At 37.3% G+C, this 27,293-nt stretch overlaps 1 protein-coding gene across 1 annotated transcript in view; it reads left to right on the top strand.

Moving 5' to 3' along the window:
• The window catches only part of TMTC2 (transmembrane O-mannosyltransferase targeting cadherins 2), a 392,011-nt gene that overhangs the window by 339,061 nt on the left and 25,657 nt on the right, over window positions 1-27,293 (top strand). Inside the window, exon 11 of the mRNA XM_021689854.1 lies at window positions 101-164. Coding sequence (XP_021545529.1) covers window positions 101-164 — 64 coding nt within the window. The remainder of the gene's footprint in view (window positions 1-100; window positions 165-27,293) is intronic.

Here is a 27,293-nt window from a genome sequence, read left to right as displayed (position 1 = left end):
ATATTATCTTGCTGCATAATGATTCTGGTTCACCTCTCTGCAATTTTAAAATAAATGCTATAGTTCGATTTTTTTTTTCTTTTTTTTAAATCTTTAACAGACAGGCCAGCCTCAACGAAGCAGCCGAGAAGTATTATGATCTGGCGGCTAGACTGAGACCTAATGTAAGTACCTTCCTAATGAGAAACATTACTCAAAGGGATAGATTCACAGCATGTGATAGCTTTAGATATAGAAGCCTCATGATACTGGGCTTTTTCTCTCTGATCTCTTATTCTGAGTACTCACTAAATGGCTAATTCAGCAATCAAATCTGCCAGTCTCAAGCTTCTTTTCTTTTTGCAGAGGTACAAATTGCTGTTTTCTATCCTGTGTAAAGCACCATACGGTTTTATCGTTTGAATACAGGTTTTAGCATTATCAAATACTTGGCATTTGGTTGGCTTTTAAAATTAGTTCCTTGAAAGTGTTTTTTGCTGTGGTGTTAAATACCTAAGGACCTCTAACATCGTGAGCTTTTTTCTGATGCTTACATTCGCTCAGACCTCGAGCTGTGCCTCTACCTCTTCCAGAGTCCTCATTTCTAATAACTGTGCTTTTCAACTTTTATCAAGTATGTTTTTATTAGAATTTTTCCCTGGGTAATCACACTTCCATAAAGTGGGATGGATATAAATTAGATCATTACTATTGAAATGGAGGAACCATTTATGAGAAAATAAGAACTGGTTTATATCTGTCTTCTAAGCACTTTTTTATTTGCTGCACATCACTGACCTCCAGCACATTGCCTTTATTCTCATACACACAGCTCTGCATCCCCCTCCAACACTAAAACCTTCTCCCCTTACTCTCTAGGTCTAGACTGTCTATTGAGAAATGTAATTTTGAAACAGTAATGAAAGTGCATGTGTGATGTGACTACAAATATTGGGATAAGTCTCATTTCTATACGGTAACTCATCCATTGGGCAAACATCTATAGAGTGCCTGCTTTGTGATAGGATACAGAGATTTCATTCCCTAAAAGACCCCATAATGTAGCAGAGAACACTGAAGATAATCAGCTGGTTGAAATACAGTGTGGTGATTGCTACACAGAGGTATATACAGTCCTATGGGAGCACAAGAGGAGAATTAATGCTCCCTAAATGCAACCCACGGGGAGTGGGGGGAGTAGCTTTTTTTTTTTTTTAGCAGAACCACATGTAACCTTAGCCCTGAATGTCAGTGTCCCCAGTTTCATTAATTACGAGGTACTTCAAAAAAAAAAAAAAAGAATTGGTGACCTGTTTGCAACATAAGAAAATAATTTAATAGTTATAATGATAAGAACAGTAACAGCCAAAATTTATTGAACACTGATTATGTGCCAGGCACCGTGCTAAGTACTTCATATGAATTCCCTCATTCATTTCTCACAACAACCCACAGATACTTCTGTGGTCCCATTCTGCCCAAGCCCAGAGAAATTGATAACTCACTTAGTATCACAGTTGATAAGTGGGATCACATTGTAACCCAGGGCACTTGGTGCATAAGAGAAAGCTTGATGGGAAAAATGCAGTTGTATCGTAGGAAATCCAAGCCAGAAGACTAGGAAATGAAAATAATAATGGTCCTCTCGTTTATGTACCTGTTAAGTGCCAAGCACCATTCCAGGCACTGGATACACAGAAGTGCACAAAATGAGTCCCTGCCCGTTAGCATCTTACAGTCTAGTCTGAGAAGATGAAGTAGAAAAATAAGTAAAGCCTATATGGTATCAGACAGTGATAAGTGCTTTGGGGAAAAATGGATCAGGAAAAGAGTCAGGAGGTGCAGGAAGAGATAGGCAGGAGGCATAGCTCTGTAAATGCCTGAGGTGGGCATCTTTGTATAGTATTTCTAACATTTCAATATGAGATCTTTAATTTTTTTAAAGATTATTTATTTTATAGAGCACACACGTGCACACATGTGCAAGGGGGGGAAGGGCAAAGGGAGAGTGACAGGAAGATAGAGAGAAGCAGACCCCAATTTGGGGCTCAATCTCAGGACCCTGAGATCATGACCTGAGCTGAAACCAAGAGTCAAGACACTTAACCAACTGAGCCGCCCAGGTGCCCTGAGATCTTGAATTATTACAATTTCACTGAAGGCAAGGATCAGGGATTTTTTTTCCTTTCCCTTTTTTTTTTTTTTTTTTGTCCTTCTCACATTGATTAATATAATGCCTGTAATACACATAGTAAATACAATGTTAAGTTCAACCTTTACTCATGGAGTATCAGTCACTTAAGTGTCACTTTTATTTTTGTTAAGTAGTTGATCAAATGGTCTTCTTCAGCACATTATAATGGATTAGTGAGAAAAGAGCTATCTGAGCAATCTGACTTGACCTAAAAAAATGAAAAAGACACTGAGGCATCCCAGATTTAAGCCAGACTCATGAGATTGTTTATTTTAAATGGCCAGCAAAATCATAAAATCAGTATTTAATCTCCCAACTTAACGCCATTTTTTCTGAAACGCCCAAAAGTTTCTTCATAAACATGCTGCAAATTGTTTTTGAAAAATGTGTTTATTCAAATGCTACTTCCTTTATCTGGTAAGAATAAATTAAGTATTTTATGGATTTGGATAGAATAGGAAGCTCAAATTTAACAATAAGTAAATGATGTTACAGTTGTGGGTCAACCGATGGGGTCTTTCCCTAACCTGTTTTGTGAATTGTGTTTTGGTTTTCTGTATGTAATCTAGATAAGTAAGATGCTACCATGGCAAGACTCATAAAGACATTGGCAATAATAGAAGTTTGTGTTCTGAAGCAAGGAGACAAACAATAGCCCACGTAATGATTTATTAGCGGTTAGCATCCAATCCAAATTAAAGCATCCATCTAACATTTATCTTGATCATAGCTGTTCTTCCCTTTGTCCTAAGAACATTCTATGTTATTTCTGTGCTTTCACGGAATAAATTTCAGTTCCCTGCTTACAAAAGGACCTAGTAAACAGACCTCCTTTCCCCTTCTCTTTTTCAGTACTTTCACTGTCTTTTCAATTTTTGTCTACACAGTAATCTAATCTTATTTTTCAAAAGGCATTTTCTTCTATTGTTTAAATGTCCAACTATGACGATCAGGAGCTGTATGTGGGGGACCCTGTGGGGTGTTTTAGCAATGTTCATGTCAGATCATGACTCTCCGAAGTAAAATACGTGGCTATAACCCTGTCTACTACTACTTATTATCATCGTATTAAAAACATCATTATTTGTGGAATATATTTCTCTTTTAATAAAATACCTATTCTGTTTCTTCAGTAAGTCCCATGATGAATTTCTTTATTTTTTTCTATTCTACAAAAGCCATATTTTTTTCATACAGTTTGCTTTAAAATTGCTAATGGACTTCTTGGAATATTTTAAATACATAGAATTCCAGTGATCAAATGCTAAAGTAATCAAAGTCTAAATTAGCAGGCACATGTAATTTTCATTGTTAGATTATGATATTGTCTCTTCATCAGAGATATTCAATACATTGTCGTTTACTAAAGCATACAGTTAGAGAAATATATTTATTGCTAAAATGGTACCATTAAATTTTTAATCCTATTTATTTAATTTTTTGGTGGGTAGGAGGGAATACTCTAACATTAAACCCCTACTACACTAAAACATTTTTATAATGGGAAAATTCTACCAAAATTGCCATTTTTAAGTTTTTCCACTTTTAGTTTTTCATTTGTGTAAATAAAACTGATCTCTCTGTGAGGTTACTTAAAAAAGATAACACTCTGTCTTCTCTCTCACTTATGCACATCAAAAAATGCTGACTCTTGAGGACTAGAGGGAACATTTAAATGAAATAGTTTTGTTCCTCCTGTGGGAATTAGGCCAAATTCTGCATTAACTTATGGATTTTTAATTTTTTTTCTAATGTGAAGAATGGGAAATTTGCGTAATACAAAGTCACCCACTTGTACTTGGCTTTTAGTGAACTCTGGAAGATAGAAAGGGGTAATTACAAATGATCAGGTCTATATATCTTGTATTTTTCTGGATGTAATTGTTTTTAGTCTGATTTCATTTAAGTTATTTTTTTATCAAGTTCCAGCTTTGTGTAAGACTCTCTGCCAAGTGCAGTAGGATTTTAAAGTTATGAAAAATGACCCCTGACCTTGAGAAATGTACTATCTAATATGGGGAGGCAATGGAGGAGAGAATGCATGGATCCAAATCCTCACACTTCAGGGCAGTAAATATTATATAAGAAGTACGTTGTGAATGATATAAGGTAGTGCTAGAAAAGTGTGCAGGAGAGAGAAATTACTTTCAGCTGGATTGGTCCTAGAAGGCATTGAGTCAGAGTAGGAAAGTTAATCATGAAATGATAGGATGTTTGTAGGGGAAGATTTTAGCAGGAGGAGGAGAAAAGAGAGAATTCTGGCAGGTCAAGGCCTATGCATGAATAAGGATATGGAGCTGAGAAAACATGAGCTAGGCACAAGAAACAGTTAGCAGATAAAGTTTATATTGCTCAGGGTTAGGGGCAGAGAGGACAACTAGGGGAAGATAGAACTGGAAGTGAAGATAAAACCAGATGAAAGGCACTGCATACCATACCAAGTGTTAGGAGTTTGTATTCCAGAATTAGGTCGAACAGGATGACATAATGAAAGCGATAATTTAGGATGGCCATTCATATGATGTAATGAAGAATGTGGGTTGCATTTGGGAAAGTAGAGATGAAAGATGCCACCTTGGGAAAACCAAATAAAAAGTCATTTTAATAGTTTTAAGCAGAAGGTATAATCTGAAAGTACAGAAACACAGTGGAATGGAAAAGAATATGCAGGGGAAATAAGATTATTTGATGGGATAAAAATAGGAAAATTAGTTGGCCCGATGAATGTTCCAAAATTTTGAATATAGGTAACTTGGAAAAAGAAAGACCCTAAACAAAAACAGGGCAGTCAGAAGAGTGTGTTTATTTCAAGAAAAAAAAAAAATGTTAAGTTTGGATCGAGCAGATTCTGAGTGAGAAGTGGGATATTATAATTATTCATGGGACATTCCTATCAAGTAGGCAGTTGGGGGAAAGGCCACAGCTGGGAATAGCGGTGTGAAGTTATTTGCAAAAAGGAGATATAGTGCCAAAGGAGTGGTTAAGATCAGCGGGGAGAGATGTACAGAAGTAGAGAAGAGAGACGATTTCAAACCTCTGGGAATCTCTACATTTGGAATGTAGGATATGAGACAATGATAGGACATAGAAATCAGTGTTAGTGAGCAATTCTCACGGCTGCTAAAGGTAAAGGAAAACAAAGACTGAGAATGTCCACTGACTTCAGAGAGTAAGATGCCCCCGGCTACCTAGTGCAGCTTTGTGCAGGTGATGTGGGCACAAGTTTGTTATGTGTGAAGGAAATGGAGAACTGGCAACAGAGTGTCAAATGATTCTGTAAGTAAGTTTGGACGTAAGTGAAAGAGACAGGGAAATAGCAAAGAAGTATTAAGTATAGATTTATCAAATATTAAAGGTAGGTGTTAAGAGATTGTACATGTGTCTAAATAGAAGATTAAGAATGTGTCCAAGTAGAGGAGAGAGCAAAGAAATACCAATGATCTTCAAAGATCATTTTCTCCCTAGAGACTGAAGAACAGAAAGTAGACTGAAGATATAAAGGGGGAAAAAATTAGAAATAGAGGGGGCATAAGCTGAGGTAGTAAATTACTTCTATCACAGTTACTTGCTTATCTGCTAATGCTGTGGGAAGGAGGAGAGAATTTGAGGTCAAAGACCTGTGAACAGTGCTTATGCTGAGGTACACAGGTCGTAAGTGATATAGGTCTGTCATATCTGTCTGTGATAAATGCCAACAGAGGTACAGTCTTATGAGATATGTCATTTGTCATTTTGTGATAATTTTACTTTTATTTATTTATTTTCATTTTTTTAAGTAGGCTGCACTCCCAATGTGGAGCCCAACACAGGGCTTGAACTCATGACCCTGAGATAAAGACTCTACATCTGAAACTAATGATACACTATATGTTAATTAATTGAACTTATTTATTTTTTTAAAGATTTTATTTATTTATTAGAGAGAGAACGAGCAGTGGGGAGGGGCAGAGGGAAAGAGAGAGAGAGAGAGAAAAGCAGACTCTCTGCTGGGCAGGAAGCCCGATGTGGCTCGATCCCAGGACCTGGAGATCATGACCCGAGCCGAAGGCAGACACTCAACTGACTGAGCTGCCCAGGTACCCCAATTAATTGAATTTAAATAAAATAAGAAAAAAAATCACCTGAGCTGAGATCAAGAGTCGGATGCTAAACCAAGTGAGCCACCCAGGTGCCCCCTTTTGTGATAATTTTAAATGAAGTTTTGAAATCACCAGTAGATTACTTCTCATTTTGATTCAACCTCTCTGACTTTTATGTTAGATGTTATATTCAGAGATTTAGATCTCTAAGATATAAGAACATTTATAAATGTTCTTTCATGTGCAGTTATTATATATGAATTAAAGGGGAATCTGTTCCAAGGATCAGATTATCTAATAGAAAATTACACATTATACCTTTCTTAGGCACTTAGAGCATAAATTATTTCAAAGCGTTATTATAAAAATCAAAGCCAGTGTTACCCATTTGGCCTCTTTAGCAATGATTATATGTCAAAGATAAAATGAGAAATACGGGATTCAAAGAAATGAGCTTCCTATATAAGAGTTGCAGCTGTGTTATGAGATAGTCAACATATTTTACAATGTTTTACTTTCACTGTGGACTACCCTTTTTATGGTAAATGTGGTGGGGTGGGAGGGAGGGTGAGAGGAGATGGCTATTCAGTAGAAATAACCACTAAGGCTGGGATTGGGTTGGGGGAGGCTGTTAAGAATTAAGTATTTGGGCAGCACTGATGGAAGGGATAGAGAATATTTTGAAAATAGCTGTTTACTGAAGGGAAAGATATTCTCCCACCCTAAATAGAACAAGGGACCATGAAATTAAGTTAAACAGGACAGATTCAGATTTGACTATAAAAGAGATTTTTGGAGGAATGTCGTTTTGTCGGGGTTGGGGGAAGGGAGGGTTAATAATAATTTGTCTGGGAAGCAGTTAAACCACATTTCTGCTTGTAAATGGAGGAAGAACCATATGGCCTCTTCCAAAAGTTTCCACAGCTTCTGTGATGTGGGAAAGTTATATACCATGTGTCTGTTGACTTTCAAACGTTAATAATATGTGGAGCCCAGAACCACCAGATTGACTTCATGAGTAAAATGTGCTTTAATATTGCACATGTATTTCCCACTCTCACTACTTATTTCAGTTTCAAATACGTCTCTATATTTTACAGTTAGAAAATGGAATGAGGGAAGTTGACAAATCCAGAATAAACTGGTTTCAATCAAGAGAGAAATTGCCATTAGTTTCCCCCCACATTTTACCTGGTTTTATTAAATGGGCCCAGAGATATCATTGAAATGAGACTTGCTTATTCACAGGTATGCAATTAAGTCAACAAACACTTATTCTACTTCAGTTCATAAACAGTCTTCATCACATTGATATGTATATTTATGCGCACATCAGGAGAAATAAGATATCTAATTCTTGTCTAATTTCAACAAGATAGATGCTCACTTCCCTGATAGCTTCAGTTACGCCAAGATCAGTTTTAGTCTTATCCCACCTGTGTCTGTCTTCAAACTCCTTTCCACTGTGGATCTTCTTCCCAAATCATTTAGATGGGGCAGCTCTTTTCATCTAACAAGTTACAAAGTCTAGTTTCGGGTACATTTACGTCTCTCTGCTTATACTGTAGTATGTTTTGTGTTGTACTTCTATTTTGAAAATGTTAGATAAATCAGAAAAAAATGTATTTCTGAAGTGGTTACTATTTTTTTTTTCTTTTTATTATCTCGTATAAGTCTCCATGCTTAGAAGACAAAAATGATTAGTAGAATCTACTTGTTTACTAATTGTTGGTGTGGGATAGTTTTCGCCTAGCCTAGGATCATCTAGTTGGGCTAAGCTAAGCTGTATTTACAGTTTTTCCATACTTGGGGCATTGTTACTCATCACAGTCCACAATCATCCTTAAACATTAGTTTTTGAATGTGTGTATATGCACAGTGTGTGTGTTTCAGAATCACAACCAGAAAAGGATGGAGGGGGGGAGATGTGAGGCACGGGCAGGAACATAAGTGGCTCTTGGCTATAAAGAAAATCAGCTTGAGTACTTTAGGTTGGGGAACATCAAAACCTCTGGGAAATTCCACTTAAGTATGTTCTCTGATTCTAAGCATGTTTATTTTTACTCACATTTCTTTGTGGGGGTATCCTTTGCATGGATTTATAACTATAATTATTTGAATTGTGGGACCACACACTAAAATTGCATCTCCTCCAGAGTAACTGGATTCCTGGGGCTTTTCCAGAAAACTCAGCTAATCTAACCACACTGGCCCACATTCCTACCTGGGAGTATCAGCTAGGTAGACTGGGAGGTGCCACCATCAGAAGGATGTGCCCTTGTCCCACCCCAATCATCACATTCTTCATAATCCCCTTCGGTTATTTCGACAGCTGGTTTCTTCCATTTCTATTATCCTTTTAGGCATCTATGTTTCTGATCGTTGGCTGATCTCATGGGGCTATGTTTTTCTAAATATATATTGAAACATTAACCAAAAGCTATGTTTGTGTATGAATCTTTATTCCCTCCCTCTTCTAATTTTCCCGTAACATTTCACCATCTTTTTTGTTTCCTTATTTTTTCCTCTACTCCTAACTCCTTGATATCTGTCAGAACTCCCACATATTTATATCTGCAGATAAAATTATATTTGATCCTAAAGACTGAAAAATTAGTAAATTGGTAGATTAATTTCTTATGAAAGTCCTATGTCCTTGCTAAAGAAAAACGATTATTGACACCTTTTTTTTTAAAGGTAAGCAAGACTTTATTCAGGATTATTTTGATTAGTCACAATGAGGGGAGAGATGGGGTTCCACCTCAAATACAGTAAAGGTACTGGGGATTTATAGCCAACAAGCATGGGGGATGAAGAACTTGATCATTTAGCAAGGTTGGGGAGATTCTCACTAAGTGAACTTAGCAGGATTTTTGCTATAGCTGGGCTAGGCAGGTGTCAGAGAAGGCCCAGAGATCAGGCCTAGTCAAAAAGAGGGCTCAGAGGACCCTGTCTCTTTTTGGCCAAGGAGCAATGTTTTCATCCTGGATGACATTATTCTCCCAGGCGGAGCTGTTATAAATGCTAAATTTCCTATCACTGGATAATGTCAGAATCAAGAGTTTCTCTTTATCACTTGAGAAGAATTTATTTAAATATATTGCTGTAACATCATCTTTGACAACAAGCAGTAGAATAGGGCTGAAAAGAGTGACATCTTTAAGATGGGGAAAAATGTGTTTGCTACACAATTTTTCAGTCTTTGTCTTAGAATCATCTGTTATTTCCTTGAATATCAAGTGCCAACAAATGGCTACTGTGATACTCAAGAGTTTTAGAAACGATCCTGAACCCACATTATAGTTACATCAAAAATTAAAATTGTAGAGAATCCAATTTCTTAAGAATAGGAGATTTATATTTGACCAACTCTCTCATCGTTCCTCCCTGGTTTTCATCTCTATTTTTTTGTTTTCACTTTCTTAAATGGTCTCCACTGAAATAACACCCAGAAATGCAGCTTTACAATGTATGCACATTTTCTTTTTGAAGAATAAATGGCAAGTTATAGAGGGCAAATGTGGTGTCATGAGAGATCTGTGATAAGAGAGTTTGAAATGGTCACACAATGATTAAATTGGTCTCACCTAAAAAGTAACTTGCCCAGTTTAGGAATGCTGAATTTTAAAGATAAGCAGTTTTGAAAAAATTTTTTAAATGATTTACCAAATAATTTATATAAGATACTTCTAACAATTCGTGAATAAAAAAAATAAATAAATAAGTGCTAAATTACATGCAGAAATAATAAACTGTGTTTTTGAAAGTGTGATATGGCAGATTTCAACAAATTCAAGAATGGATGTTAAACATTATTACTACCTCTATCCATCAGTTGTTGTTTTTTTTCTTATTGCTCAATCTAAGGTACTCTATCCTTATCTACTGAAGTTTTTGATCAAAGAAGAGATAGCTGAATCTTCCTCGTGGAATCTATTCTTATGCCAACTTATTTCTTGATTCTACTTGTGATTTTCATTGGTTGTTTATATAAGAATACTAATAAACCCCACAAAAACAAACACCTAAAAATCCTCAACATATATTATGATTTAGTTTCCTATGTGACAAATTCTCTTAAATATATAGTGCATTTTCCACTATAATTCCAGAAACCAATGATTGCTTTTCTTAAGAAGTTTCAACTATCTTTTCCCAAAGGGTTATATTGTATGTTAAATTTTTGTAACCATAGGTTTTTTTTTTTTTAAGATTTTTTTTTTTTTTTTTTTTTTTAGTTTATTCATTTAGAGAAAGAGAGACAGCACAAGCAGGGGAAAGGGCAGAGAGAGTATCTCAAGCATATTCCGTGCTGAGCACAGAGCCCAACACAGGGCTTGATCTTAGGACCCTGAGATCATGACTTGAGGCGAAACCAAGAGTCAGCTGCTTAACCAGCTGTGCCACCCAGGCTCCCCTGATCATAAATTTCTTCTTATTTCATTGGCTGTGCTTTCACTTGTAACCACAACTGTGCTCTCAAACTATCAGCAAATCAGACCTGCAATAATAAATAAATCCATAATATAGGTTGATACATCTTCCCTCATGATTAGTTGCATTACTAAAATGATACCAGGCATTACAAAAAACTATTCGGAAAAATATCAGTATGAAACTGATAAAAGGCCAAAGGATTTTTAAGATGCATTTCTGTAGGTCACTCTTCTTAAGTTCAAAATACATGGACATCTATTTTAATTTAATTTTTTTATGGAGAAAGAGATTCCTATTAAGAATTTATAACTTCTCACTTAAATTCAGTTACTTGTCACCACTTTAATATGTCATTTTTTTTAAAATATGGCATTAGTAGGCTTGTATTGAGAGCTCTAGATTCCTCAGGTCTTGGGGATGGAATTATTTTGCTACCCAAGAATTAGGCACTTTATTAATTAGTCTTGGAAATATTTACTGGAGATATGTGCATATGCTGAGTTTTCTCTTCATTAAATAATATGACATTATCATTTTATTTTACAATATGCTGATTGACACAGTAACTCCCAAACATTTGCTACTTGTAGGGAACTTTTATGGAGAGTAGACGATGGATTATACCCTAAGCATTCTACTATCATATCATTGTTTTAAGCCCGTTATTTAGGGGCCCCTGGGTGGCTCGGTTGATTAAGTGTCTGTCTTCGTCTCAGGTCATGATCCCAGAGTCCTGGGATCGAGCCATGCATTGGGCTCCCTGCTCAGTGGAGAGCCTACTTCTCCCTTTCCCTCTGCTGCTCCCCCTGCTTGTGCTCTCTCTCTCTCTCTCCCCCTCTCTCTCATTCCCTCTCTTTCTCTCTCTGTCAAATAAATAAATAAAATCTTTAAACCCATTATTTACATTTGAATGTGAATAAACTGGGTCTCCATGTTTGGATGTTAGGTACCTTTTTCACATACACCTAATGATGTAAAAAAAAAAAAAAAAAAAAAGCATTTACCTAAAAGGGAATAATAATAATTTAGAGTTTAAAAGTTGATAACTATTCTAGATCCATATTTCTAGGTATATGTTTATTAATTACTTGAAAATTCTAACTTGGGCACCAGAAACTGGTCTTTTTTTTTTTTTTCAATTAGAAAATGTCAGCCTAACAACATCTATACTAGTTGAACATTCAAAGTTAAGTTCTACCACATTTTTACAGATGGAGATATTGAGGCAGGTTACCTTCTCCAGGTTGCCATGGATAGTTGTAGAGCCAGAATACAAAGCCAGGCAGTCTGGTTTCAGAACCTGTGTTCTGAACTTTCTGCTTCTTTTATGATTGCCTACCAAAAATTCAATCATGATCACAAATAAAACCTCAGACACTGAAATCAAAGGACAATTCTTATTTAAAATGTGATTCAAATTGTCTAGAATGTTTGTGTACTAATCATTTTGAGGAGAAGTGCTGTTTAGCAAAATTGACAAGTTCTTAAGGTTAATTCATAGACCCTTGAACATATGCTTATATCCACCCCACTTCGCATGGTCTGTAGATACCAGTTGGAGAAACCCTGGAGAAGTAAAATGGTACAGACTTTAAATGTAGAGAAGCAGAGTGCCTATTATATGTCAGTTTCTAAAATAGGCTCCAGGGATAGAATGAGAAACGAAGATGTTGTGATCCCTGCCCTCTCAGAGATGTAGCAGATGTAGGCTTAGCATTTAATTGTTCCTTAATTTTTTTCATGAGTGGTATATCTAGGTTATGAGCCTTGAAAGTTTGCATCTTCTACAGCTTATACAACAATGACTAACAATGCATGAACTCAATCACCTTGTCATGTTGTGTGTTGAAAGCCTGTTTAAGGACTTCAAGAAACATAGCAGACAAATTACTATTTTGTATTGCTTGAAATGTATTGATTACTTTGCCCTTGACTGGTTCATACAATCACAGTAAATGTGCTGCTCATTTTCTTGTAAAGAAAATTTATTTCCTTTTCTTTAATAAGTCCTTAGAAAATTTGAAGCAAGCAAAATGATTTAGTGAAATGTTGTTTTAGGACTTGGAAGGCCACTTTGGACAATAGGTTCTTTACTTACTTGGCAGTTTCTTTGGGAAGTTTTGTTCTTACTGAATTTGTTTTTATTTTTATTCTTTTAAAAAAGATTTTATTTATTTATTGAGAGAGAGAGACAGAGAGAGCAGAGGCAGGGGGAGAGGCAGAGAGAGAGGGAGAGACAGACTCCCAGCGGAGCTGGGAGCCCGACATGGGGCTCGATCCCATGACCTGAGCCGAAGGCTGAGATGCCTAACCATTTAAGCCACCCAGGCGCCCCCCTGAATTTGTTTTTAAAATAAGGATTGTGGTAGAATGACATGGGTGTATCATATCAGATTTTATTTTATTTCTACTATACATGCTTATTATGATTTGGAGATATATTTGAGAAAAAGTTCATATATTAAGGTGATTGTGATTTCATGCCCAGTAAAAAAAAAAATGTTTAAATACATAGGAATCTAAAATTTCCCTACATACAATAAAGCAGTATACATTCTTTTAAAAAAAGTATTCCTTGAAAAGAAAAAAATAACCTCCTTAGAAATATGCTAAATTGATTGTAGGTTTTTAAATTGTTTGATGAAGTTATATTAATAGAGTATTACAGCAAAAAGCTTTTATTTCTTCAGAACTGATCTTTTAGTCCTTACTATTTAATTATTGTACTTCTCTCATATATCTAAACTGAAGTAGCTGGATATGGTGAAGATGTCTATATAGTAGGAACTACTGCATGAAGATATTATACCACTCAATTCCTTTTAAAACTTGGGTTTGAATTTTCAGTTCTGTTTTAATGGAAATTTATTCCCTCTTCAAACATGTGCATGCTTTAGCATATATGTGCATACTAGAACATGCTAAGCTCTGGAAATAACCAGAGCTCTGGCAGATGGGTGTTGGTAGGAGCCTCAGAACAAGTCAGGGTCCCTTGGTGAAGGCAGGAATACAGACAAAGCACTATGATACATACCATCACTGAAGTTTGACCATCAAAGGACAATTCATTATTGCACGTTTTGAAGGCCTGTGTTGAACAAAAAGTTTTGATAAAATAACAGTGCATAATGCCAAATGATCCTTGGTGTAGTATAGACAATGCTTTTCAAACATATATCAATGTTTAAAATTTTAATATGTTTTAGGAGTAGCTATAGTTTAGCCGTTATATGTTATATTTCAAAATTATATATCTTAATAATGAATATATATTAATAGCATCAAAATTTAGTAAATGCTTAGACATCAACTGTATTCTGCTTATGATATGACAGCAGTTAAAAAAAAAAAGTTGTATACCTCACTGTTTTCAGAGGAGCTAGTAGGCTCTTCAGGGAACTCCTAGTGAAATCAGGTCTTATTCATACCCCAGGAGGCAATATAGCTTTGGCCGTTTGGGCTCCGGGATCGAATGGTGTGCGTACTAAACCAGGCTTCACCACCTCTGGCTCTAGGATCTTGGATAGGTTGCTTACATCCCTAACCTTCACATGCTCACTCTATAAATGGAGGTAATAAGAAACACCTCAGAGGCTTGGTTAGGGAACTTCACAACACGTATAAAACACTTAGATGCTGCGTGATCCGTAGGAAGTGCTACATTATTTACATTACAGGAATATGTCTATGTACTCTTAACGTAGAATAAATTTAAATAAAGAAGTCAGTTACACTTGTCAGGCCCTATGGACAATGAGCAGATTGGTGTTGCCCATCTCAGGCTCAAGCACGCTCCTTCCTCAGGACATTTATCCTCACTCTTTCCTGCAGCTCTCATGCTTTTCCTCCAGACGGTAGCATCGCTTGTTCAGGTGTTACCTTAAATACCTGCTCAGATAGTACCTTATATCAGGAAGACTTCCCTTCCTGCCCAATATGAAACACTCCTGCACCCCTGACATGCCCTATCTCTTTTACCCTGCTGTATTGTTTTTTTTTTTTTTCCCCTTGGCACTTATCATCATCTACAGTCTATGTATTTCCTTCTGTATTTGCATCATCTGCCTCCGCTCTCTCGAATGTGAGCTCTGTGATGGCAGGGACTTCATTCCCTGTAGCGTGCTTGTCCCAGTGTGCAAAGTGGTGCGTGGAACAGTCGGTGCTCAGTCAATATTGTGAAGGAATTCACGCGAGGCTTCTGTCCTCTCAGTCTGTGCTGGCCTCCTGTCCTTTCATATTGTGGCCAGCTTGTGGCACGGAGTGAGGTTCTAGTGCTTTAAACAGTAAAACTTGGCCTCCGAGTGCAAGCCAACCACAGCATGGACTGCTCAACACCAAACACGTCGCTCTTTTACAACGCTGGAAATCAAACCAAAACACAACCAGCCTGACTGCCAAGAACACATTGAGAGGCTGTACAGTAGCTGAAGAGCCGTTTGAGTGATTTTTAAGAGATTTTCAAGCGTGGTGTTGAGTTTTAACTCTCATTGACAGTGGAAGCTTGAAATCTTCTCTCCCGATTGCTGACATGCATCCCCCTGGGTCTCTTGGTTCACTCAGTCTCTCTACCGGAGTATCAGGAGACAGTGATCACAGTGAACTGGGAGCTCTCATTGTAAATGAATTCATACTACCATGAAATTCAGAATCACTCAGGTAGTTGGGTCTCTTACTAAGTCTTCATACATTCAGATTCTAACACTCAGCCCGTGGTAGAAGTGACAACAAATCTAATAGAATAAACATATATAAACCTTTGGGACAGCTGCTACAGAGCTCTATATTCTAAATAAAATACATTTGCTATTTATTATCTAGAAAGCAGTTTAACTCTTAAACTTCTTTCCTTGGCCTGATGGTATGCATACTTCACAGGCCTCATCTGACTCTGAAAAACACAAACTAAATAATAAGGTAGAAGCTGGTTTTATGAACCCATTCAGACTTGCCTGAAAACTTGCCCCAGGTTTTTGAAAAATTGACCCCTAAAAGGCCATACCTCCTTCCCAACAGGCAATTTACCCTGTAAAAGATTTCTTTTTTAAAAAATGACAGAAATACAGCAATGCTGAAAATAAGAGTACGAGAGAAAATTTAGGATATGAGTAAGGAGCCATTAGTCAAGTTTATGAGGGAAAAAAACCCTACATTTAGTTCCCTGTGCTCTTGTCTCTGGGTGACTGTTTTTGTATTTGTAGCCACAATGGGAGGAAAACACCAGTGGGGAGGAAGTGACAAAAACAGTAGGGGAGGCACCTATCCCGAGAGCGAAAGTGCCCCAGGGAGCTGACATGACAAGCCATGGCCCTGGGGATCAATGAATTTGCATCAGCCATGAGAGAAAAACCATAGTCTCTAAAAGAGAAGTAGCCTGCACTTTAAGAAACCTAACTGTGGTCAAGAAATAATTTTAAAGATGAAAATAACAAATTAGCTCAACGGGTATGCATGCTTTCCAGGGAGACTATCTTTTTCCAGACCTTTTCTGCCTTTAGTGTGTCCAGTCTGGTGGTGAGTCTGTTGGGTCAGAAGCAAGGGCCGGAGTGCTAACTGCACGTCCTCTGTGGGGTTTGGTTGTGATGTTTTTATTTTCCTGGGGTCATTGAAACAACACCCCATCCCTGGAAAAGAGCACTCGATTTTAGCCTCCTCCACAATTTACATTTGTTATTTGTTCTCCTGTGAGTTACACTGATTGAAGAAAACTAAAATAAAGGGGTGGGGATCAGGGAATGTGGTTCCTTTTTTTTTTTTAATTATGCCTTTGAGAAAATGTCTTAATGGAGTTAGTATTTGACCATATTTCCCCTAACAGAGAAGGTTTGCCAAGCATTATCCTTTATCTACCTTACCTTTTTCTCATAGCTTTTTAATTTGCCACAGAGAGAACGTAGGTTTTTTTTTTTTTTTTTTTTTAATTATGGTCACAACTAGTTTCCATCATGCTACAAATAATTTGACATCCTAGATTTCTCTTTGGGGCTTCATTTGTTGTTTGAAACCCTATTCATAAAACACTAGGAAAATAGTGGTATGCATTTATTTGAATTGAGAGGAATGTTTCGTATGCCTTGAAAATATTGCCCTCTGTGGCTATCAAAAATAAAGTGGCATGGTATAGAATTGTTGAATCACTGTTGTACACCTGAAACTTATATGGCACTGTGTGTTAACTATAATGGAATTAAAATTAAAAAAACAAGAAAAAAATAAAGTGGCATGAAAAATAGAACCCACAGAAAGAAATTAACATTTTAGAAATTAACCATCTGTTTGAGCTCAGTTAACAAAAGATCCTGCAAGGCCTCCCTTAACATGATATTCCTGAACTGTTCCTGGAAACAACAGGGTGAATTTACTATCCAATTAAAACTGATAGGAAAGTTGGCTTTGACATTCATTAAATAAACCCAAGATTCTACATCCACTCTGGGACTCTTTGTTTTAAGTTATCTATAATTTTCTTGCTTACAGTCAATGCTAATAAATTTTCTACCACAGCAAAGGCAATAGTGGTACAGTTCTATTAGATACTGTTATTATGTTTTTTAATCTACCTGCTGTCATTGACCTTGAGCCCAAATGTTATTTGTTGAGAATAAAACACTAGTCTTGCCTTTGTGGGTCTCAGCCCCAGCTGCATTAGAATCACCAAGGGAGCTTTTGAAATGTACTGAACCCTGGGTCTTACCAGATACTCTGATTTTAATTGGTCAAAGATGGAGCTCATCGTCCTAGTTTTCAAAGTTCCCCAGGTGATTCTAATGTGCAGTAAGATTGTGGACCACTAGTTTGAAGGCCATTCTGTTCTTGATTGGCTTTGCTTCCCTCAGTCAGTTGTAGCGAAGCCATTTACTATGTGATCTTGGGTTTGTATTTTCACCTCTCTTTCAATTTCCTTACCTGTCAGATAGGGCACTAAGAGTACTGAAATCATAAAATCATTTTGAGAGTGAGTGAGTTATTGAATTTTAAGAATTGAGAATAGTGCCTGAAACATAAGTTGTGCAATACAGGTTGGCTGTCATGAGCATTATCATCTCAGTTTTTAAAATCCAGTGATAATTCTCAGGCTTTGGATTGCTCCCTTATGTATACTTCCTAACTTGTGCTCTTCTGAAACATCTGCGCATTTGTGCTTTCACCGTACAAGCATACCTCATTTTATTGCCCTTCACTTTATTGCACTCCTATATTTTACAAATGGAAAGTCTGTGGCAACCCTGCATCAAGCAAGTCTTTCAGCGCCATTTTTCCAACAGCATTTGCTCAATTCATGCCTCTGGTAGTTCTCACAATATTTCAGACATTTTCTTTATTATTTTTTTATGGTGGTCTGTGTCTGTGACCTTTGATTTTACCATTGAAATTGTTTGGGGGCCCCACAAACCATGCCCGTGTGAGATGGTGAACTTAACAAATGTATGTGTTCTGACCGCTCCACTGACTGACTATTCTTCCATGTCTCTCCCTCTCTTTAGCCTGTTTCCCGAGACACAACAATATTGAAATGAGGCTAATGAATATTCCACAGTGGTCTTTAAGTGTTCAGGTGAAAGAAAGAGTCACACATCTCTCACTTTAAATCAAAAGCTAAAAATGATTATGTATAGTATAGATAGATAGATTTCTATTATATATTTTGGAAGGCTTGTTGAAAGCCTCTGAAATTAGCTGGAAGCTAGGTTTCTTGATGAGTTAGCCAAGCTGAGAATGCAAAGGAAAAGTTGCTGAAGGATATTAAAAGTACTACTCCAGTGAACACAAATGATGAGGAAGTGAAACAGCCTTATTGCTGATGTGGAGATAGTTCTAGTGGTCTGGAGAGAAGATCAAACCAGCCACAGCATTCCTCTAGGCCAAAACCTAATCCAGAGTAAAGCCCTCACTCTCTTCAATTCTCTGAAAGCTGAGAGAGGTGAGGAAGCTGCAGAAGAAAAGCTTGAAAGTGGCAGAGGTTTGCTTATGAGGCTTAAGGAAAGAATCTGTCTCCTGGTCATAAAATTGCAAGGTGAAGCAGCAAGTGCTGATGTAGAAGTTGGAACAAGTTTTCCAGATCTAACTAAGATACTTAACGAAGGTGGCTACCCTAAACAACAAACTTGTTGTGTAGATGAAACAGCCCTATTGGAAGAAGATGCCATCTAGGGCTTTCATAGCTAGAGAAGAGAAGTCAATGCCTGACTTTCAAGCTTCAAGGACAGGCTGACTCTCTCGTTAGGGGCTAATGCAGGTGGTGATGTTCGGTAGTAGCCAGTGTTCATTGACCATTAGGAAAATCCTAGGGCCATTAAGAATTATGCTAAAATATTTTGCCTGTGCTCTATGAATGGAACAACAAGCCTGGATGACAGCACATTTGTTTACAATATGGTTTACTGAGTATTTTAGGCCCACTGTTGAGATCTACTTGGGAAAAATTTTTTTCTTTCACTGTATTACTGCTCATTGATAATGCACCTGGCCACCCAAGAGCTCTGGTGGAAATGTGCAATGAGATTAATGTTGTTTTCATTACTGCTAACACAACATCCATTCTGCAGCCTATGAATCAAGGAGTAATTTCAACTTTCAAGTCTTATTATTTAGGAAACACATTTCATAAGCCTATAGTTGCCGTAGATAGTGATTCCTCTGATGGGTCTGAGCAATGTATATTAAAAACTTTCTGGAGAGGATTCGCCATTCTAAATACCATTCAGAACATTTGTGAATCATGGGAAGAGGTCAAAATGTCAACATTAATAGGAGTTTGGAAAAAGTTGATTCCAACCCACAGAGATGACTTTGAGGAGTTCAAGACTTCAGGGGAGGGAGTAACTACAGATGTGGCCAGAGCAAGAAAACGAAAATTAGAAGTGGAACCTGAAGACGTAACTGAATGGTGGCGATCTCATGACGTAACTTGAGTGGATGAGGGAGTTGCTTCTTACGGATGAGCAAAAAAAGTAGTTGCTTGAGATTGCATCTACTCCCGATGACGATTGCTGTGGAGATTGTTGAAATGGCAACAAAGCATTTAGAATATTGCATAAACTTGGTGGATAAAACAGTGGCACTGTTTGAGAGCATTGACTCAAATATTCGAAGAAGTTCCACTTTGGGTAAAATGCTGTCAAACATCATTGCATGCTACAGAGAAATCATTTGTAAAAGGGAAAGTTAATTGATACTGCAGACTTCACTGTTGCCTTATTGAATGGAGCACCGGGTGTTATACGCAAACAATGAATCATGGAACACTACATCAACAACTAATGATGTATGGTGCTTAACATAACATAATAATAATAATAAAAAAAAAGAAATTGCCACAGTCACCTCAGCAGCTGCCACCCTCATCAGTCAGCAAAAAGATTATGACTCACTGAAAGCTCAGGTGATGGTTAGCACTTTTTAGCAATAAAGTACTTTTTAATTAAGGTATATACATTGTTTTTTTTTTTTCCTTTAGGCATAATGCTATTGCACATTTAATAGACTGCAGTATAGTGTAAACATAACTTTATATGCACTGGGAGACCAAAAAATTCATTTGACTCATTTTACTGCGATATTCACTTTATTGCAGTGATCTGGAACCGAACCCACAATATCTTTGAGGTATGCCTGTATTATAAAACTCAGTGAAACTTTTGCTTTTATTCTGAGTCAGCCATTTAAATGTTGTATGACCTGGCACAAATTAACTCGATTTTCTCATTATATCTATTGCATAGAGTTTGTGTGAAAATTAATTTTAAAAATTGAATGACACATAGTAAACATTCAATGAATGTCACTATAATTATTTCTTTTATTAACTTTATGGTGCTATTGCTATTATTAGCTGTGGTATTTCAGAAGACAACTAAATCACAATACAGCAGATATATTTTTATATTTTGTATGTGCTTTTAGCCAAACTAAGCAATCACATAGGCATAATAAGCACTCTGAAACTGAATCAAACAAGTTGTAATTGCCTGCTCTTTAGCCAGCATGATGCCTAGGTAGGAAGTATAACAAAAACATAAGCCATAAAATCCTTAAATTTTAAATCCTTACAATCTCTATAGTCTCATCCTGAGAATCAGTTTGAAGTATTGCATAGTGGTAAGCTAGAGAGGCTCCTTCAAATTCCAAATGCTGACCTCTTTATAAGTCATGACCTTTCTGTAGGTACTGCTAACTCTTGGGGTTTTCAATCATGTATCTTGACTTGATAAAGGCAAAACAAGGAGTTGGCTTGATAGTGTAAAAGAAGGGGGGGCAGATTTTTATATTTTGTGCTTCTGTATATGTTTTTTCTACTCCTTACATTTTGTAGAATTCAATGTATATACCCTAGGATTATAATCAGCATGGGCTCCAGGGCTTGAACTTCAGCTGTGATGGAAGACCTGGAGAGAGAAAGCATTTTCGTGTCTCCATATTTAGCATATTCATGCTTTTATTTTCATACCAAATTCTTAATAATTTGTTTGGAAAGACTATGCACAGTCATAATATACTATAAGATTGTTACCATGGTTTAAGTGTTTTAAGTGTGACATTAAGATATCTAATTTTCAGAAGCCTTAGAAGGAGAAGGTCAGATGTAGATACGCTTTCCTAGATTTAGTCTGTGTCTTGAAGAAATTACTTCAATCCATGTGCTGAGTGAAGGAGAAAAGAAGAAACCAATTACAGTTGGAGAAATCAAATGAAATATAATCACTAACGTACTTTATTCTAACATCATATCCTGCTAAAGAGTGTCACATTCATGCCCTTTAGAGAGAAAACTCATTTTCTGTAATTTAATATTGAAGGTTCTATTTCCATTGTTATGAATTAAGAGTCATGCAGCTGACACATCACACATGTCTGAAAAAGTTAACCTGTTTCAGTAAGATGGTTCTTTAAGATCAGCTCTTTCTCGTGAATTCCCAGAGTTTGTGAATGGTACCATCATCTACCTAGGCACTGAAGCAAGAGCCCTAAAAAACAGCCCCAAGTCTGCCATTTTGCTAGGCATTTCATCTTTCATTTCTCAAATCTGTCTTCCCCTTCTCTGTCTCTGCCAACACTGCCCTCGTACAGATTCCTCAGTATGATTCTACCATTGTATGAGCTGTTTCCTTCTTAGACCTATTTCCTACATTGCTGTAGAGTGACATTTCTAACATGTAAATCTGGTCATATTACTCTCCTGAATGAAGTCCACACTTGTCAGATTCCTCTTACACCCAACACTCCAAGACTTCGTTTTGTACTCTGAGACTCCATCGAAATGTTCATAGATCAACAAATAGATTCAGCCCTATCAGATATAACCCAAGACCTCAACATCCTGAGATTGCCAAATAAAGTTACATTTCCTTTAATATATGACTGAACTTAACCTTTCACGTAATTTCAGCATTTCCCCCCAAAGAATGGTTATGTGTTTTATGGAAGTGTCTGGGTGGTTTCTTAGTCACCATAATAAGCCTTTCTCTGTCCAAACCCTCCTTGATCTGAAGCCCAGCACCTCCATTAACTGCTCTTCTTCCAGTATGCGATGCCCCAAATTCCCTTCCTTAACTACCCTTTGCTCAGGTGACACTAGTTTTGGCTTGTAAGAAAACTTATTAAAAGGTGCTGGAATATAACCAAAGGTCATTTTATTTTTATTTATTTATTTATTTATTTTTAAGATTTTATTTATTTGCGAGAGAGAGAATGAGAGACAGAGAACATGAGAGGGAGGAGGGTCAGAGGGAGAAGCAGACTCCCTGCTGAGCAGGGAGCCTGATGTGGGACTCGATCCCGGGACTCCAGGATCATGACCTGAGCCGAAGGCAGTCGCTTAACCAACTGAGCCACCCAGGCACCCAAAGGTCATTTTAAAGAAGAGAAAAATTTAACCCAAGGTATTACCATCATTTCATCAGATTTTACCCTATTGATGAACATTACATGTTTCTTTTTTTTTTCTCCTACTGTTCGTACTTCTTTTTTTTCTTCCTACTTTATTCTACTCTTCCTGCTGTTATAAACAGTGTTGCAGTGCTACTTTTATTTTATATCTCCTTAGATGTTATTAATATCCACATTCCCACCAGCACCATTGCCAGATATGAATAGTATCCATCTTTTATATTATCATCAACATGAAAAACAAAAATTACTATCTGTTGTCTCAAGTTGCATCTTTCTGACTACTACTGTGGTAACATATCTTAAACATTCATAAGCTAATCCTTTGTCATTCTTTGTGAGATTTGCCTGTCATACATCTTTTGCCCATTTTTTCTGCTGGGTTTTCTTCTTATGGATGTCTATCTTTTCCACCATGACATGTCAGTTTCCCGTCTTGCTGAAGAAGACCACTCTCACAGTAAGATTTTGTTTTGTTTTTTAATTTTCAATTTAGATTTTCAATTCACATGGAATTTATTTTTTTATTTTTTTAAACTTTTTTATTTTATTTTATTTATTTATTTGACAGAGAGAGACACAGCAAGAGAGGGAACACAAGCAGGGGGAGCGGGAGAGGAAGAAGCAGGCTTCCTGCCAAGCAGGGAGCCCAATGTGGGACTCGATCCCAGGACCCTGGGATCATGACCTGAGCCGAAGGCAGACACTTAACGACTGAGCCACCCAGGCGCCCCCATGGAATTTATTTTTTTATGGTTTCAGGGTGGCGTTCATGTAGACATGCTGCACAGCTATTAAGAACACACTCTGTTGATCCTGGAGTCCCGGGATCGAGTCCCGCATCGGGCTCCCTGCTCAGTAGGGAGTCTGCTTCTCCCTCTGACCCTCTTCCCTCTCATGCTCTCTGTGTCTCATTCTCTCTGTCTCAAATAAATAAATAAAATCTTTAAAAAAAAAAAAAAAAGAACACACTCTGTTTGGGGTGCCTGGGTCTGCCTTCGGCTCAGGTCATAATCCCAGGGTCCTGAGATCGGGCTGCATTGGGCTCCCTGCTCAGTGGGGAGCTTGCTCTTCCCTCTCCCTCTGCCTGCTGCTCGCCCTGTTCACACTGTCTGTCTCACTGTCAAATGAATAAATAAAATCTTAAACAAACAAACATACTCTTTTTATAAGATACATCTGGAAATAGATATGTGATTAGTGAAAATGCAAGATGTAGATTTGTCACTATATTTTAACAGCCCCCAGTTTATACACACAGAAGAAGGGGGATGAAAGGATAACTAAGTGAGAGAATAAGAAAATAAATAAGAAAGGATAAGTAAGAGAGAAAAAGTACTAATGTGTACATACTAGTTTGGATGGCAAGGAAAAAATGGAAATTATAAGCCTTCTTTGGAAAAATACATTTGTGTTCCTTAAACAGCCATGCTTCTTCTCACAGGGCAGCCCTAATGAGCCTCCTGTCTTCATGGTTGCCACTCTGTTATAGAGATAACCCTGCCTTCTCCCAAAAGGTGTATTTTGGCAGAATTCCTCCCACACAGAAGCCAGGACTAAGAGCTCTCAGCCTCACACAAAGCCCGAGGGCCTCCATCTTCCATTCTGTTGTTCTGCCATCCCTTAGAGCGTTAGCCTCTTTTGCATGGTCACAGCTAATTGCACACACGCCTCTGCCCTAATGTACGGAGAGCAAAAGAAAGGATGTTCAGGGTAAGGGTTTCCTTTTATGCAAGTTACACACATTCTTTCCACTCACATTTCATTGATGAGAACTTAAGTACATGACCAAACCTAGCCACAAGCAAAAGTGGGAAATGCTGCGTGTGGCTGGCAACTATGTACCCAGAAGGAAGGGAAAACCGGATTGTACTGGAGGAACAATCAGCAGTCTTCACCATATCATTTATATTATTTTCATTGTCTATTCTTGCTTTGCTGTTCTATCCTAAAAGTTTTGATTTATAATAGGTTGTTTTGCTTAGTTCAATTAAATAAAAATATTAGCCATGTTCTTGCAATTCCTGTGATTAAAAATGAATCTTTTTATCATGGGTCCCTTATCAGGCATCTCTCTGAACTACTATCAGGTTGTATTTATTACAACTGTAAAGAGATAAGAAAAACTTGGGATTTCCTTGTCTCAAGAAATAGGCAAAGTTAAGTGAAAGTGTAAAGCATTCTTCCCTCTATGATTATGCAAATGGCTATTTGCAAACTGACTTGAAATTTAATGGTGGTAATGTGGCAAGATTTTTAAGATATGATGTGTTAAGTATTGAAGCTTCAGGGATCCCCACATTGTCTCTTGGGAGGCATGTGAGTAATTGTTGCCAGTTCAGGGTGTGTGTGTATGTGTGTGCGTGCACGCGCATGCACGCACGCAGGGACATTCATCTATCAGTCTTTTTTTACCTTGGAAACATTTGGAATAGCTCAACAAGTAATGAATAATGAAACATTACAGAAGATAATCCTTGCAAACATAAGATGCACAGCTAAATTTATTGTCATCAAGTCTGTAAAATTGTATTTTAAATATTATATTTTTGTATTTTCAACTGTGGCAGACCTTTACTGAAAAAGAAGAAACGGAAAAGAGAAAGTAAAACACAACCCTTCAGACATCTCCAGACATTTCCATTTCCTTTGTGCCTGAAAGTTGAAACTGCCAAGTTCAGTGAATCAAACACTACCTCCAATGAATTCCCAAATGTATCATAAAAAACAGGGAAGAAAAGGCACTAAAATATTTTTATAACTCTTGCTTCAAATTTTTTCTGTGTATTAAATAAGTTGTCAGCTTATTATTGGGTTTGTTTCTGTGAAAGTCTAGAAAACTAGCAAGGGATTGTGATCGATGGGTTTATGCTAAGCTTTTACCCACTAAATCTCTGCAGAGGAAACTCCCCTCCCTCTCCCCTTGCCTGAACAAAGGAAGAGGTAAATTAAGGTCCAGGAAATGAAGAGAATTTTAATAAGCTCCCTAAAACGAGGGCACATGTAAGCAGGGGAGGGGGAAGAGGCATATTTAAGAAATATGTAGGAGATTAAATGGGTGGGATTTGATGATTCTTTAATAAGGGACATGGGAGTAAGGAAGGGAGAGGAACTTGTAGGTTGGGTGACCCAGGTGGATTCTAGCACTTGTGTAAATAGGGGATCTTAAAGGATGAGCATATCTAATGTGCAAGAAAATGCAGTTAAGTTGACTACTGGATGTCCTGGATTCCTATAGACAACTGAATATGAGCCTGAAGATTAAGGGAGAATCAGGACTGGAGACCCAGGTTTGGAAGTCATTGCAAAACCCAGAGAGAATAAATAGAATTTCTATGTGTGTATGTGTGTGTGTTTGAGAAGGACAATTTTCCCATAATAATTACTTGTAAATGACTTCAGTATACCCTTTCCAGGACACAGGAGCAAACTGAAACTCATCTCTCCCTAATTTCTCTGTAGGTGACTAGTAGTCTTTACATTCACTTCTTCATTCACTAAAGTCCTTACAATCAGGTTTTGAGTGATCTTTGCAGTCACTTCTTCCATTTCTTTTTCCTTTGCTGTCTGAGCACTCATCAGCCTAGTTTTCTTTCAAGGTCTTGAACATGCCATGCTCAGTCCCAGCTCACAACTTTGAACTACTGCTTCTGAATGAAGATCTCTTAATTTCTCTCCTTCATCTGATCTCGACAGTCATTATCAGGAAACCTCTGAACCCCCTTTGTTCCCTACACTTTGCTTCCTATTTATAGTTCCTATCATTGTTGATGTTTATTTACTTCTGTGATTATTTGATTCTTCATTTCCCTCAAGAGAATATAGGCTCCACGAAGACAGAGTCTATGGTTGTTTAGTTCAACATTGCATCCGTTACACCAACACAGTGTCTGTCCCTGGTTCTCTGGGTTCTGTTCCTGGGTTCTAAACGCAGAGTCCTTAGAAAGATAATCAGTTTTTGTTATTCCCAAACTTGACATATTAGTGTCAGAAGATAAGTTTACAAGGGTGACTAAGAAGAAATTCTTCAAGAGGTGGGATGATTGTATGTATGTCTACATGTGTCTGTGTCCGTGTGTACATGCTTGTTTATGCTAGAGCCTACAATATTGGCTGCTGGATATGATGTAGGGTGTGAGAGAGAAAAGTCAAGACACCATGTTTTTTGGCCCGAGCAACTTTCAGAGGGATAGAGTTGCTACATCCTGAGCTGGGGAAGACTCCCCAAGGAACAGATTTATTGAGTAAGTGAATGAGTAAAAGAAATAAAGAATGAATGATTTTTAATAGAAATGCAGCTTTTAAATCTTTATCACAGTGACCTAACTGATGATAATGTGTTTGAAAGCCTTACTAGACCATTGTAATGAACAAACTAATTTACATTTGTAGCTTCCCATTTGCATGTAAGCCATGCATTGTAAAGTATTTGGCCTTGCAAGTAGGTTAAATATGCCTCCAGGAAACCCTCTTCACAATATTAATTTGCTTAACAAGCTCTTTCTTCTTAGATATTAGAAATGGAAATTTAAGCCCAGACGAGGAAGACTGCCTCTAGATCTGAAGTCAAAACGAATGACTTCTTACTATTATAAAAATTTGACAACATGAGCACGTACGTGATTGAGATGAAAACCCTGCAAATGTCACAGATGTACCCCTTTGAATGAACACTAACACCAGTTGCTTTTTTTCAGTTCACTTTACAGGTACTTCACAGA

This window comes from Neomonachus schauinslandi, chromosome 5, assembly GCF_002201575.2.
Source record: "Neomonachus schauinslandi chromosome 5, ASM220157v2, whole genome shotgun sequence".
Taxonomy (NCBI): domain Eukaryota; kingdom Metazoa; phylum Chordata; class Mammalia; order Carnivora; family Phocidae; genus Neomonachus; species Neomonachus schauinslandi.
Note: the sequence above shows the minus strand (reverse complement) of the source record. Positions and strands in the feature narration are given on the sequence as shown.